The 15774-nt window shown below is 42.1% G+C and overlaps 1 protein-coding gene across 3 annotated transcripts in view; it reads right to left on the bottom strand.

Moving 5' to 3' along the window:
- The window catches only part of LOC131468457 (plexin-A1-like), a 248997-nt gene that overhangs the window by 181370 nt on the left and 51853 nt on the right, over positions 1-15774 (bottom strand). For all 3 annotated transcript variants that reach the window (XM_058642727.1, XM_058642730.1, XM_058642728.1), the window contains exon 3: positions 9958-10140. In XM_058642727.1, the coding sequence (XP_058498710.1) occupies positions 9958-10140 (183 nt within the window). The remainder of the gene's footprint in view (positions 1-9957; positions 10141-15774) is intronic.

The following is a 15774-nucleotide window of genomic DNA, read 5'->3' as shown; positions in this document are numbered from 1 at the left end:
CACACAAACACCACAGTCACCAGACACACGGCCAACACCCCCCCCCCGCCCCCCCCGAGTGCCATTTGTTCTCCAGATGCATGCCAGATATTGAGACACATGTCCACCCATCACCTCCTGTATCTGTGCAGACACATGTTGTGATGTGAGGAGGTTAGCCAGCTTGAATCAGGACACTGGCACCTGACACCGGTCATCAGCACAACAGCTGTCTGACTGCCTCACTGGCTGTGGCTGAGTATCTGCATATGTGTGTGTCTGTTCTTTGTCTGCACTCGTGGCAGTGCACATCCTCACAGCGCGGCGTTCTCAATCACTGCTGGAGTCGGTGATGTCTTCATGGGTTGGGGGGGCCTGCTGGATTTGTGCAGTCGCAGGGTTCATGCTGGGTTTTTTTTTTTTTTTTTTTTTCTGATGGCACATTTTTTGTGGTGCGATCACAATACGTTGCATTCATGCTGCAGCCACATGTGGATTACATCACTCAAAGAGAAGCCCCTCTTGATAGACAGTGTAGCAGATGGAAGCAGTGGATCATGGAAAAGGTCAGAAATATAAAATCTAAGTGGTTTGTTTACCAGTTGGTCAACGCCAAATTGCACCTACCTTATATACGCTTGTTTGCAGCCTAAACCCAAATCCTGACCTAGTATGTTGGTGTTATTGTGCTGATCTTACTGCGCTCATTGACCTCATTTCCAGTTGCAGCAGGCATATTTTTGTTTTGTTTTTTGTCTGAGAACAACATCCAGTCCGACCACAAACAACAAAGAGACCAAACTGTGGATGGTTTCAATAAGTGAGGAGTCAGATATTGCCATTAGAAGTTGCTGGAGGCCAAAACGAGGCTGAGTGCTGAGTTTATATTGGACTAAAGATGGTTATAAACACAAGTCTAAACCGTTGAGAGTTTGGACGTCATCAATAGAAATGTCAGTTGATCTATTAATGCGGCTTTGAGCTACCAGATATCTGTTAAATCATCATCGTGTCTGCTTTAACACTCTACTGTACTGGGCAACATCAAATATCTCTGAATGTAAATGGCGTACATAAAGGTTGACATGAGCACGGAACGCCTACGTCTAAATGTAAAGTTAAACCGGGTATCGTGGCTGAATTTGAGAGTGCCTCGTGCTCTCCATGGCAACAATACAAAGATGTTATAGTAAGTAAAGAGAAAAGGAAATAAAATCAGTGAATATTCATACAGTACATCTAAAGAGTACACCAGTTCCATTAGAGCAGCTCCAATGTCAGTGAGGTTTTGATGTGAATTAGTGTCATCTCACAGTTGATAGGTTTGGCTGTGATCTTTAGTTTGTCTCTCGACACACACAAAGCCTTCCCACTTATCAAAGATTCATTAGCCCGCTAATATATCCATCCAGCTCTCATTGCACGTCATCCGTCCATTAACAACTAAGCCGTATTCGCCCAGAGGGACTGCCGGGACGATGCCCTGCTCAAGGACACAGGGGGTAATACATATGAAATGATAGCCCACCTGGGAATTGAACCCGCAACCGCAATGGCACATTAGCAGCAGCGGCCTCTAATAAGTGATGCAGAACAGTATCATATCAGCCTTCATCCCAGAGGGGGCCGAGATCCTGCTGTTGTAATTCAGATCACTGTGCCAGCACTAAAGACAAACTATTTCTGTATCACTCCATCCTCACCTGACACTCTGCTGACTTTGAAAAAAAGCCTCCTGTTCTCCCCCTTCCTACTGTCCATTTGTCTCATTTTATAGTGCACAACTGGGAATTCAAACACAAATGAGTATAGATGGAGAGGACATTTTAAGATATGGAAGACAGTTTAATGATGTCTACTCAAATTTGGTTTACTCATTTTATAAATCGGACAGTAAAGAAAGAAATGAAGAAAACATGTATTTAATATTTATGCCAATCAGTAGAAATAAGTGTGCAGCACAAATCTGCACTTTTTTTACCCCCCTTTGATCAGTTGACATCATTTGTTCTACAAATATCACAGTCTATTTAAAACAATGCAGGTAACACTCACACATTTTTAATGGGCTACGCTGGGTGTGCAGTGTAAAGCCCTTTCCATTATCTATTCCTTGTTTGCACCGTCTGTCAAAAATGCCCATCGAGTTCCATTAAAACTCTCATGTCACGTACAGTGCTTTCAAAGCACACGGCAGTAAGCAATGGTCTGTCACTGTGTGGCGGAGGGGGGTGTATGACGGGCTGCAGTGCTTAATAAAAAACTAAACGTCGGTTCGGTGACATGTATCGTTGTCCATTCTTGTGCAATACACAAAATCATTTAACGACGATTATTTATTTGTTGTTTATATATGTTTATCACAGAACCGCTGTATCGTGATATTATTGGTATCGCATATCCTACAATCTGCATGTCTTTTATGCTGAATAGCACACTGGTGTACCCACTGACACACCAATGATCGTGAGCTACTACTGGGGTTCAGTCTTGCTCAAGGACGATATAAAAATAGTGCAGCAGTTCCCAAAGTGGGGGGGCACCGCCCCCTTGGGGAGGGGGTGCGTGGAGTTGTAACAAGAGGGCACGGCACGACCAATCATGCATGCAAATGAGGCATCCTGCAGTTCTAGCAAATAATGGATACTTTTATTATTATTATTATTGTTATTATTCTGCTTCCTCAGAATTTCAACTATATGATTAACCTGTTCTTTTTATGTTTTTAGTTTTCTGTATGCTGTGTGCGTCTTAAAATATTAACTTAAGTGATTGATTAAGCAAGTTAAAAGATGTACATCTGCCCTCTGCCTATAGATAGTATCAGATCCTGAGTGTATTTATTTGTGCGCCCTTGTTTTTCAAGACCTTTTTCGACATCACTAACCCTTAACATAACATCTTAATCCTGACTTTAACTATAGCCTCAGAAATGAGGTTCTGTCTTATTAGGACCAGGCTTTGGTCTCAGTGTGGTCCTTACATGGGTTAGGTATTAAGGTTAAGATTAAGGCTTTGGGAAGGAGGATTTGTGGAGGATTCATTCTCCGATCCGCAGCCACTGTTCTAACTTCGTTAAGCATAGCTGTGTTATGTAAATAACGTTTATTTTACATGTATTAGACTTAAACTTTTGCATCTGCCTCACTTTGCTCATCAGTCTCTCTCCCTTTCCCTGTTCCTCTACGTACGTTTATCTCCCTCTTCTAAAAAATTGATTTGACAGAGACGGCACCTTTTTACTGGCTGACATAAACTAATGTACTAATAGTGAGAGGAGGTGAGGAGAATGAGGAAGAGGAGAGAGTGAATGAACAGTAGAGGAGAGAAGGACACACACACACACACAAGGTGGGACATTCTCAAGGGAGGCAGATTTGTGGGCATCTAGCCCAGCTCAGTTGGGAGAGAGTGCTGAAGGTGACATATAAGAGAAAGGCAGTGCTGGGAGATGGGGGGGGGGGGGGTGAGGAGGGGATCATCATGGACACAAAAAAAAACTATAAGACCAGATGAGAGGGAGTGCAGAGGGGGTACGAGAGGAGAGAACAGGATGATAATTCAGTCAAACACACACAGTATTATCTCATGCATGATTTACACACCAGTCCTCCCTCAATAGGTTCTTACAGCAGCTGCACACAGGCTCTCTCTCACACACACACACACACACACACACACGAGTGGAGCAAATTTGTTCCTCACATTGTTCCTCTGACATATTAATATATTACTTTATGTATAGGTGTATATATATATATATATATATATATATATATATATATATATATACCTGCAGTTTGACAGGTATATATATATTTTTTTACACTAATCACCACCAATACATTTATGACTTAAGTTAATAGAAGAAGGCTTAGTGGTTAGCACGGTTGCCTCACAATAAGAAGGTTGCTGGGTTTCCTTTCCAATATGTGTGGAGTTCACGTGTTCTCCTCGTGACTGCGTAGGTTTCCTCCATTGAGTCAGTTTGGTCCATTGTGGCTCTGATCAACCCTCCATCTGAACTCGTAATTCCTTTGTGGAATTTCGGTTTCATAAAGACAATAAAGATCCTTTCCTTTCCTCTTCCATTGCTTAACTAATCTTCTGGGCTTCTGGGAGTATTGTATTTTTAAATGGCTGAGTTGACAAGTGCATCGGCATAAATGTTTTAGGAGTGTGTTTCTAACAGCTTAGTTGTTAAAAAGGTAAAACAAATATCAGCAGATAGATTTAAGGTTTTGATATTGGTGTGAAACATGAAAAAGTGTTACTTCTATACTGTCTAATCAAGCCTCGAGCATGTTAGCACGTGCATGCACTGTGTGAGAATGCAGACAGGCAAAAAAAAGTGTGTTTTTGTGTGATCGGAAAAGCCTGTTGTGTGTTGTGCAGAAACTAATAGGACAGTATTTCACCAACTTCAATTTAATGGGATAAAGATGGAATTAGTGTGTTCAGGTGTTGTGCTCATTATGAGTTTACACTGGAGAGAGGAAGCAATACACTCCCCACACACTCACACACACACACACACACACACACACACAGAGAGGGAAACAGACAGTGGCCAAACCACAGATTATCAATCATCTCTACCAACTCAGTGTTTTTGCCATTTAACCAGACTGAGCCGCCGATGCGCTCCTTCAATCATCATCTGCCAGTCTAAATGCTAGTGCTAATTAGCATTCACATGCTAAATTACCTCTCATCCCATGTTTCCTGATTAAGCTTAATCATTCTGACAGCTAGTTTCACTGCTAAGCTTTCAAGAGCCGATACACGCACAGCCATCTGAAACTCCAGGAGGAGATCTGACGCTCGCTCATTCCCTAGATATTTGGATTTGAAGAGCTGGTGCGCTGCTTGGTACACTGCTTACACAAGTGGTTCCCAACCCGAGGGCAGGACCCCTCTAATGGGGCATTAGTTCAATCCAAGTCTAAATCTGATTTATATTACAGGCTTTGACGATTCTTTTTAGCTTTACTCCTCTCCACTTTCTCTCTCTTCTCTGGATAGTTTTATATGTTACGGTCTCTATCAGTTATTCTAATAAAATAATCAGAGAGCTATAGAAATGATAATGACTCTTCTGGGAGCTGCTCAGTGGTGGAAGTGGAACTCAGCTCTGTAACTGCAGTAAAAGTACTCCAACAGTGCAGGGAAATACACTTAAAGTACCCTAAAGTAAAAATCTTGCTATTGTGGGGAAAAGCACCCCTTCTAATGACATTCAACACACTATAATACATACAGCTAGGTCTATATACTATGCTACAACTGAAATGATATGCCCTTATTTTTTTGTAAATGATCATTTGACCATTGAACCTCCATAAGGTGATTTAAATGGTGGACATGGTAAAGAATAAATGAAAAGTAAAAGGGAAAAGGGGCCCCAAATGAATAATCTTTTTAAGCTTACAAAGCAAATAGATTGGAAACAGTGCATTGCACCTCTTTTAATATAAATATTAAACATATATTAAATAGATTTGACAAGCAGTGAAAGATGTTTCACTTGTATAGCATCAGATAGTGTACACAAACTGTAATACAGGTGATATGCTTAGGTATGGATGGATGGATGGATGGATGGATGGACGGATACTCTGTAAATCACTGCTGTGACACAAAACCTGCCAGAGAGTGAATTTGAGTGGAAGGGACGTACGATCGAAGGAGCAGGTGAACTCCTGGTCCCCCTCAGCAGCTCTGAGAAGACCCCCAAGTCTAACCAGCCTCCTTGTCTCAAGGTAGTGAAGTGCCAGCAATGTGTCAGTCAACCTGTTGGCACAATTACCTCAGTAGTGCTGTACTCCAATCCTGTCACTCAGGCTATCTTCCAAGATAGAAAAGATGGGTAAAGTAATTGGATTTGCTGCTAGCAGGGAAATGATGAAATGACATGAAACCATCCCTCCTCCCACATACACACACACATGCACCTTCACACTTCTCAGTAAATCTCTCTCTTCCTCTCTCTCTCGTCTGTCTTGGCTGCCTATTTCTTCTGAAACCTGGAAATACATCAGGCTGTTGAGGGGCTCTTTTCATCTCCCCTGATGTGGCGCTAGTGCCTTGTTCTCCCAGGTAGACAAAAGAGGCGACAACATGAGGTGAATTAAAGGATTTCCGGGTTTTTATCTGGTAAACTGAGCACAATGCGGCACTTATTGCAAACAAATTCGCCACCTACACCTCATCTACAGTACACTCCACACGTTTGAGATTGTAACTATAGTTTTTGGCTACAGACACTTCTTTGCTGCGGCTGAAACATCTGAAATAAACAACAGCAAATGGTAGAATAATAATTCTGACGCAGGAAGCGGATGCAAAAAAAAGTGATTTCAAGCCATCCCTAGTTGCAACTATACTGTTCTCATTAAGCATCTTTATTATGTGGTGATTCATTTCTTGATTAATGATGATGACGTTCATATTCCTAAATTGACCAAAATAATTAATTATGATAATAAAATAGCTGTAAAACCACTCTTATCATTCCATTGATTAATTGTTGTAGCTCTGCTCATATTTATCATGCACGTCCTACATTGCGTGTTGTACATTCTACATCATAATGATTATATATCTAAAAGTCTGACATGCAGATGAGCACGTATATGCAGAGCTAGTATTCTGTCATCGTCTGCAGTCTTCTTTCTAATAACAACAACTGTAGCCTAACAAAGGCCATACTGTGCCATTAAAACACAGAAATGAGCCTTCATTTTAACAAGGGGTTCTTAATCAGATGTCCTCCACTGTGCCACATTAAACCAATAACCACCATAAACAGACTTTACCAACAGAATGCTAATGTGACATGGCGCAAAATCCACACAGCAGCCTACAAGGACAACAAATAAAGCGGACTCATTTTAGTCTTTACACGGTGCTCAGAGAAAACCTATAAAAAAAGATGGTCATTAACTTAATGTAAGTACTGGAAATGTTTCTTAAGGCTCATTTAGGCTGCCTTTACATAAAAAAGATGAATCTATTTCAAAAGATATAACCGCTCCAGCCCACATAGTTTCATGTGTCCTTTGAATTGGCTTGCGTTTTTAAGCAATGTGATGAAATGTGGGCTTAGATAAGAGATAAGCTTAAAATAACAACTTTTTTTTTTAATCTGGATGGACAGGCTTAGTGCCAGTGATTACAGTTCAAACGCAAGCCATAACTCCTGATGAAGTTAAAACATTGAAAAGTATGGGGCCTGAAATTGAGCCTTGGGGAACACCAAAGTTAAATGAACCACTTTTGGATGAAGATACATTGACTCTTACAAAGAATTATCTGCTGGTGAGATACACTTCAAATGACTTAAAAATGGAACTGGACAAGACTACTGTATGTGGTGGTACAGTCTATATAGAATCTAAAAGAAGAGTGATCCAATGTGTCAAAGGCTGCACTCAAATCAAGGAAAGCCAATACAGTTTATTGATGCAGAGATTAACTGTGAGACCGTCTAGCGGCGTCTCAGTACAGCGATTGGCTAAGACACCAGACTGGAACTTTGTGAATATGTTGTTGGTGATCATAAAGTCCTTAATCTGATTGAAAACTATATGTAGTCTAAAATGTAAACTTAAACATGTAATATTGGTCTACAGTGAGGTGATACAGGTGTCCCTGTATCCAACAGTCATCTGTTGTTTCATCAATATTATCTGTAAGCTTGAAGAGGAAGTGCACAAAAATGAAGGAAATGAACACAGGGTGTGAACAGAAGGCTCTGTCTGATTCTGAATATGCATCTAATGCTGTGCATAAATGAGCCTTGGCTCAGTCAATGTCTTCGATTGGGCTGACGTAAAGCACCATACACTATACAGAGTAAATCAAAGCTCGATCTGTCTCTCTCTCTCTCTCTCTCTCTCCTTCTCTCCCTCAAAAACACACACACACACACAAACAGACAAATACAAAGCTGCCAACACTTATCGAATGGACTGCCTAGGATTAAGATTTACACTAGTGATTATATATTCATAGATCAATCGATGCAGGGAGTCGTGCAGCCGAGACATGTCCACGCAGGCGAACACACATTTAGCAACAGTCACATTCTACGAATTCTAATGAGTGTGTGTGTGTGTGTGTGTGTGTGCGTGTGCACATGTGTATACATCAATACTCTGCAACTTTACATTTCATTAGACCAAGGAGCACAGTTTAACTCCCAATGAATAGCAATAAAACCATGTGGCCCGTGACCATCTCTCTCCATCTGCCTCGGCCTACTTTGTCCTTTCCTGATCCAAACTGCATCCCCTCTTTTTTCTTCGGTCTTCAATTTTGTTTTGTACAAATCCAGGTTAACAGTTGCTCTCAAACGCATGTCATTTGAAAGAGACGTCACCGGCACCAACAAATGTAGTAGCCTCATAAACTGCCCATAGCTCGGGACTCTGCTGATTTATCGTAATTGTAGCCCTCTCTCGTCATTTCCCTGCCTGTGTGTTACTGCAGCAGCTGCATTGATCTGTGCAGGGACACCAGCAGCAGCCTCCACCTCCATATTCACCTTCCTCCTTTCATCCCGGAGCACAGGAAGACTCGCCGGCTGAGCGGAAATGGAATTCCGATCAGTGGGATATCATCCAGGATCTGCTGACCCCACATACTCCACAAACACACAAATCATCTGTCTGCACACACACACACACACAGATATAGTCCAGGGGTCAGGTGCAAGGACTAGTGGGCTAGGTTTCAGTCGACTTAGCAAAACACAAGAGACAGGAAGCTATGTAAGGAGACGTGTGTGTGTGTGTGTGTGTGTGTGTGTGTATATTTGTGTGTGTTGTGCATTCTAGTAGAGAAAGACACTGAGCTGATGCTTAAACGCTGTAGAAGCTGAATATTTCAGGAGCATTTTAAATAGAATGTGACGGAGAGAAAAGAGGAAACACAAAGTCATTGCAATAGATGATAGTGGACTTGAAAGAGAACTCTTAAGAAACCCTGGAGAACATTTTCTTTTAAACTTTTAAAAGTTTAATTCCAATGACACTAAGGATATAACATTTATGTATTGAAATGTTTAAAAAATAGGGCAAGACTAACATTTTATAGCGTGTTTAAATCAATAGAAATAAGTAGGTTATGGTTTACATCCGTTTGAGGATGAAAACATTCTGAACTACGAGTTACCAAGTGTGTTGTCTTCGTTGTCAAATGTATCGTGTGTATTTGTCACTAATAGATCTCTTGCCGTTTTCAGATTCCCATGATCCCATGCTATAGCCTGACGTCATCAAACTGGGTCTTTTGATATTGTTTCAACCGAGAGACCCACAGAGAGGCAGAAATGACACACTATGCATTTAAATGCATTTTCATGTCTTTTTATATAACAGATATAGCAGATCTTATCCTCGGGTGATTATCTACTCAGTCTTTGGAGTCAGCCACATGGACACACACGCACGTGTCCTGCAGAGGAATAGTGGAAGTAAGGGGAAAAAAGAGGAAAGAGAAGACGAAACACAGCAGCTCAGCGGGATCCCGAGTGAAGAAGCAGCTGATTGGCACACACACCAGGTGGTCTACTCAACAGGGGTACCACACACACAACTTAGAATTTTTTTAAAGGTACTCAGGAGAAACCTAAGAGATCATCTTCCCCCACCTTAAAACTACTCAGAAAACCCTTCAAGGCTCTTGACAATCCGGTGAGTGGACCACCAAGCAACACTCGGCAAGATAAAATGCACACAGCTCCAGACTAGTCTAGCAGCATGAACTCCACTCCTCATATCCTTCAAAGAAGAAACAAACACACCCACGCACGCACAGACACTATCACTATCTCCGCTGCTGCTGCCGCTGCTGCAGCCGCCTCACGTTTTCCTTTCAACCTATGTTTTATTTACTATTCACCGCAGTTAATCACAGAACAACCAGGGAAAAGACAACAAAACACACACACATAGAAACACACAGGACGCCTACCTTCTTCATCCGTCCGCTGCGAGTGCCAGTGAACGCCACAGTGTGTCCACGGTAATTATAGGCCGCCACAGACGTCATTCCGTCGTCCTTGTCCACATAAAGGGGGATGCCCTCGATGGGGGTGGTGCCCCCTAAAGGCTGGTTGAAGTCCTGGCCGCAGAAGTTATCGTCAATCTGCAGCGGCTGGGGTGTGAGAGTGGGGTAGAAGGAGAGAAAGCCATTAACTCACACATCAACACCTTTAAAAATCCCCTCTCTCATTAAACTAACATTAATTCCTAAATAAGGGGGAGGTTTTCAATCTCCCCCACCACTTAGTAGACATTTTATGGTGCTGGAGCGAGGCCAGACTGCTGCAGATTTAGTGAGAAATGGTGTGAAATTAATGGCCGTTGTTAGGAAAATTAACTTTCCTGGACTCACTTTTTAGGACTTTTTCTTTTTTTCTTTTTTTTTTTTTAAAACAACAACTAATCGAATCGAAGCTGGTCTTCTGTGACGAGTGTTTTCTCTCCTCCGCGCGGTCCTCCTTTGATTATTTCAGTACATGACGACAACCGAGGCAATTTAGCCTCTCAGCATGTTTTGAATGAGTGAACAGCTGTTTGCTAATGTTTTAAATATCGATCTCTTTGTATACAGCTTTGGCAGTGTAGTTTCTAATAAGAGACAAGCCAATACTGGGAGTAAATCAAATGGAACTGGAGTAAACACGAGGGGGGCGGGTGGGGGGGGGGGACATGAGCAGCATACTGCAGATGACAGAGAAATGACAGAAAAGTAAATTATAGGTCAGATTAGCATACCATCACTGAAGTGTCGCATATAGACACCACGATATGCTGATATGTCACATCTGATTTATGAATATACCGTGTGTGTGTGTGCGTGTGTGTGTGTGTGTTGGGGGGCGTGTATAATAGGCAAGTCATTAAAAACCCTCTGATAGCTGTGTACACATCAGGAGGTTCACCTGTCTAACAGAGATAATCGACAGTGTCATTATACACACACACACACACACAAACCTACAAACTTAATTTGCACACATACATACATACGAGGGTCCATCCAAAAGAACCCTAGTCCAAGTTTATGAAGAGTTTTTAGAATATGAACCGAGTGAGTGAGTGTGTAGCACGTCCGCCATCAATGTGAGAACAGCTGGTGACTTTAATTCTCTAGTCAGCCCGTATTTGATCCTTGAACGTGGAGAATATGAAAGACAGTTAGGGTTGTTTCATGTGTTACTTTGAGGTACATTCGTCTCGGCATTTCTGAGTGCAGAGCTGATGATTTCATTTGCAGCTGTTTTGAGTCCCTTCAGCGATTCAATAAGCTCGACTGACTGACGTTTAAGCCACGCCCCTCACACCGAGTCAGCACCGTTGCAATTTGTCACATCCAGCGACCTTTCCACCTCAGCCTTAAACGTATAAAAAATAAACTAAAAGATGCACAAATATGATTACACGACTATGCACATACACGCACACGCACATATCTGCCGATACGTTTGGATGATTTACATAAACGTGTTCTCAATTTTGGGGAATGTTTTGAGAGTAATCAGAGAGGAGGAAAGGAGGACAAAGTAGGGAGCAAGCGGACTCATGGAAGGCAAGTGAAGTGATGCAGGGACGATGGAGACAGATATGATGGGGGGGGGGGGGGGTAGTAAAGCACAAGAGAGGGTGAAAGGCAGGAGGGGAAGGAAGAAGTAATAGAGCACAGAGAGAGATGGCCATGCCTCAGCAACAGTATGAACCCTGGACTTGGGTCCCTGCCACACAGTTCCCCCTTGTTTCCTCTGATAAAGACAGAGCAGAACCAGACTTCTATTCCATTTTTGTTCAATCATTTCCTTTCTATTTTTCGACTAACTCTTTTCCCCTCTTTTCTCTAGGTTCACATATGTACCTCATCGGGTTTTTGTTTTTTTTCAAAGTTCCCCAAAAAACTGACTGATGGGAAATCATTTCTATCCCAGAGGGTTGTTCTTTTTCTTTTTGTTGCTCGCACATGCCTGCAGCTGTCTGAGATCATCTTTCTTTCCTTCCTCCCTTTATCGGGATGATATTCCTGGGTTGCAAGCATCAAGAGGTCACATGATCGTAAAGATAAATGACGAAATGCTGTCATAGCGGTTTCTCAACTAGGATGAGAATCTGGGGCAAAAAAAAAATCTCTACTGTATTGTTCTGCCTCGCCATAAATCAAGACTGCTGTCCACTTGATGTCCAAAACAAAAGTCTTAAGAATTCAAGCAGAGTCGTATTGTTTCTAATAGTCAATTGCTATAGAGCATCGTTGGCCTTTGATTTATTTACAGCAGGCAGCCTCTCTCTTGTAAACTCATCTGCATTCCCTTTGCCTTCCACAGAAGTGAGATCGCCATCTTCCCATCGCTGTTGCCGGCATGCTGAGGATGCTAATGGTTTGTTATGTTTAGCCTGACTTGCATCATTACCATAGAGTCAACAGCTCAGATTGAGGCACAGTGGAGCGTTCAGTCGACGTGTTTTCACTGCAGACAAATGTGGCTTCACACAGACTTGGCATCTGCTCGCTGTGTTGTGCCTAGTAGACATGTAATTCCTACAGTCTGCCTGCTCTATCATTCCCTTTTACAGTGATGCGATGAGGTAATGCTCCAGTATTTTGAGATAAAATGAAACAGAAGTGACAGAACAGCTTAAAAAAACAACAAAAAAACAGACTTTAGCGATGCTGTGTGATATTCAGTTTGTTTTTATCTATGAGCAGTATAAATCAAAAAGTAAACAACAGATTTGGATAGGTTTTTTTTAGGGATGCAGGTAATGGTCCAAGTTATTATTTTTTATTTCAGTGATAATCCAGATTCAGGACTTATGGAACATTGTGGAAAAGTGTGTTCTTTGAGTGCCTTTTCTTTCTTCATTCATTCCTAATCAAATGTATCCCCAGAAAACAACTAGAAAGCAGTCAGTCAATAACTGCAGATGATGACCCCATCGCCACTGCACTGCATGCGTCACATACTGCGGCTAACTGATCTTCAGAGAGAATGTGAGACGCGACAGAGACCCACAGATGTATCAAGTGCACCCAGATGTCAGGCACATGTAAATGCGTCTGTGTCTTGATGTCACATGTGTGAGCGGTGCTCCTCTGTGCCGTCAGTCAGTCAATCCAAGACACAGTCAGTGGATAGAGCCACGGCCGGGGGCCCGTGCCCTGTGACAGTGTCAGCTGAAGTTACAGTAACAATGGCTTGTGTTCTCCTGTTGCTTCTGACACATACTGTCAAGAAAATGGCCCCAGTGATTTCACCAGATAAAACAGTTTAACCAGTGAATGATCTCTGTAACGGTCTGTCTCACACATAAGTGCAGCCCATACAGGCTTACACAGAGGGCACGTAGCACAATCACAGTCTGAATGGAAGTCTATGTGAAGAGGAACCTACTTCTCACTTGACTCACAACATCAGGAAACCTTCTCCAACCCGCTCTCATCCCGAGCGCCACATACTGCCGCTCTGTAACGTCCCTCAGCATCGTCTGACAGACACACAAGGTGCCCGACCGCGTCCGAACGAGACACGCTGGCTTCTCAAATGACTTAATGTGTGTATGTGCAAATTATAATCCCATTTAGAGGTAATAGACAATAAAGCGTGGCACATATGAGGGGACACCAGTGTGATTGACAGCCCGTCCAAAGGTCGGCAGCAGGTGACATCTGTGAACCTCAGTCCTATACCAGAAGTAAATATGCCATTAAACATATTTCATGTTATATTTTAAGAGAGCATTTAGTGTCTTCATTCAAAGGGTTTATACCGGGTTTGGTGTAAATCAGTGTAACAATCCTTTACTGGGTCTCTAACATAAGGTGACCTGCTGTAGTCTTTTATTAGTGCTTTTATAGGCTCCATATAGTTTGTCCCTGTTGGCCTGCTGGACCTCTGACCGTGTTATTATTATTAATACACACAACTCATACTCAGGACACTGTACATAGCTTTATATCACACATACACACACACACACACTCACATGCACATACTTGTTCTATTTCCAGGGGGTTGGACAAGGACAGAGTCCCCTGTGTTGTCCTTGCTGAAGACCTTTGCTGTACACAGGCACAGGCTGGCCCCTGGCGAAACACACACACACAGGCACACACACACACACACACACACACACACACTCACACACAATCCCCTGCCAAACTCTCGCTGGGTGAATGATGATGGGGCGATGAGGGAAAGAGTGGGGCAAGTGAGATCAAGGGAAAGGAGAAGAGACTGCGAGAGAGAAAGCCATGGAAGAAAGCAGGGGAGATAGAGGGGAGAGACACAGAGTAAGGCGAAGGGTCAACAACGCTCTTGTCGCCACTAATGAGCTTCAACCCAGAAATAAAGAGGAAGAGGGAGATGGAGAGACAGATAAAGAGAGGGAGAAAGGACGACTATTCAGCTCCCTGATCTCTCCATTATCGGCCATTGGAGCTGCGGTCACCATGCTGTGGTTCCCGAGGATGTGGCGCTCTGAAGAGCACGTTATCACCATAGCCACAGTGACCGCGAACACACACAGGTTCAAACACAACAGGTGCACACACACACACACACACTGATTGTAAAGCATCCACTGCAGTGACCTTGTTCTGACTTTCCGTGTGTCACTCTCTTTGGAACATGTTAGACTATGTGTATTTCATTTGAGGTAAAATAGTGAACAGAGTGCAACAATCAACAGCGTTGGCCTGTATGTGTATTACTTTATTCACCTTTGATGATTGTAAAGTTAATGTATTAATAAAACTAAGTTGGGAAATGATCCTTGGCCACTTGAATAGAGCCTGATATCACCTCAGAGTGCTTTTAATTGGAAGGTTGTGGGTTCGGCTCCCGGCTCCGCTAGTCTACATGTCAACGTGTCTTTGGGCAAGACACTTAACCCCATATTGCTCCTGACGTCTGTGCCAGCTACATGTGAATGTGTATGAAAATTGTGTGATAAAAGTGTGAGTAAATGACTGTGAGTGGGTGAATGGCAAAAATTATGTAAAGTGTAAAGCCACTTGTGGTCATCAAGACTGGAAAACCACTACGTAAATACAGACCTTTTGCACTTTAACTTAAATAAATTGAATTCAATTATTATTGCAGAGGCACAGCCAGAATATAAATGGAATGTAATACGAAATGTGCTTGTTATAGCTATATTGTCATAAACAGTGAGCAATATTTGTAATAATAATAATATTAATAATGACATTGTATAATTAATTCATTTAATGTATGTACTGTACATGAGCTTGTTTAGTGTTTTACTAAAGTGTTAGTGTTTTATTACAGATGATATGATCATTTTTTATTCCATTTCATTTTGCATCATAATTGTTTCTTATTATTGTGAACGTAAGACTTTTACTTTGAAATTCTGTGAAATATCATCATGAATATCCCTGGATTAGTGTGATTAGTATGATTTTAAGTTACATATCTCTCACCACTACTGAACAGTCACTTTCTTCACATAACTGACCCTCTTGACCAGACTAGATGCTCATTGGCCCTCTAAGTTATTAGAGTTTGAGACCCCTGTTTTACACCATGATGCAGTATCGATATTCAGCGGGGGAGTCGAATATTTGATCTCTTCTTCCAACTTTGAAGAATAAGCTGTTGAAAGACAGACAGCACTACTTTTCTTTATTTTTTAAATTGCTCTTCTGATAACAGGACTCAGGGCCGTATGATGCTGCTCTGTTTGAGTGCTGTTTTAGATCATATGTCACATCATACACTGTATTATCTTATAA

Source organism: Solea solea, chromosome 11, assembly GCF_958295425.1.
Source record: "Solea solea chromosome 11, fSolSol10.1, whole genome shotgun sequence".
In the NCBI taxonomy this organism is placed as follows: domain Eukaryota; kingdom Metazoa; phylum Chordata; class Actinopteri; order Pleuronectiformes; family Soleidae; genus Solea; species Solea solea.
This window is presented reverse-complemented; position numbering and strand designations above follow the sequence as displayed.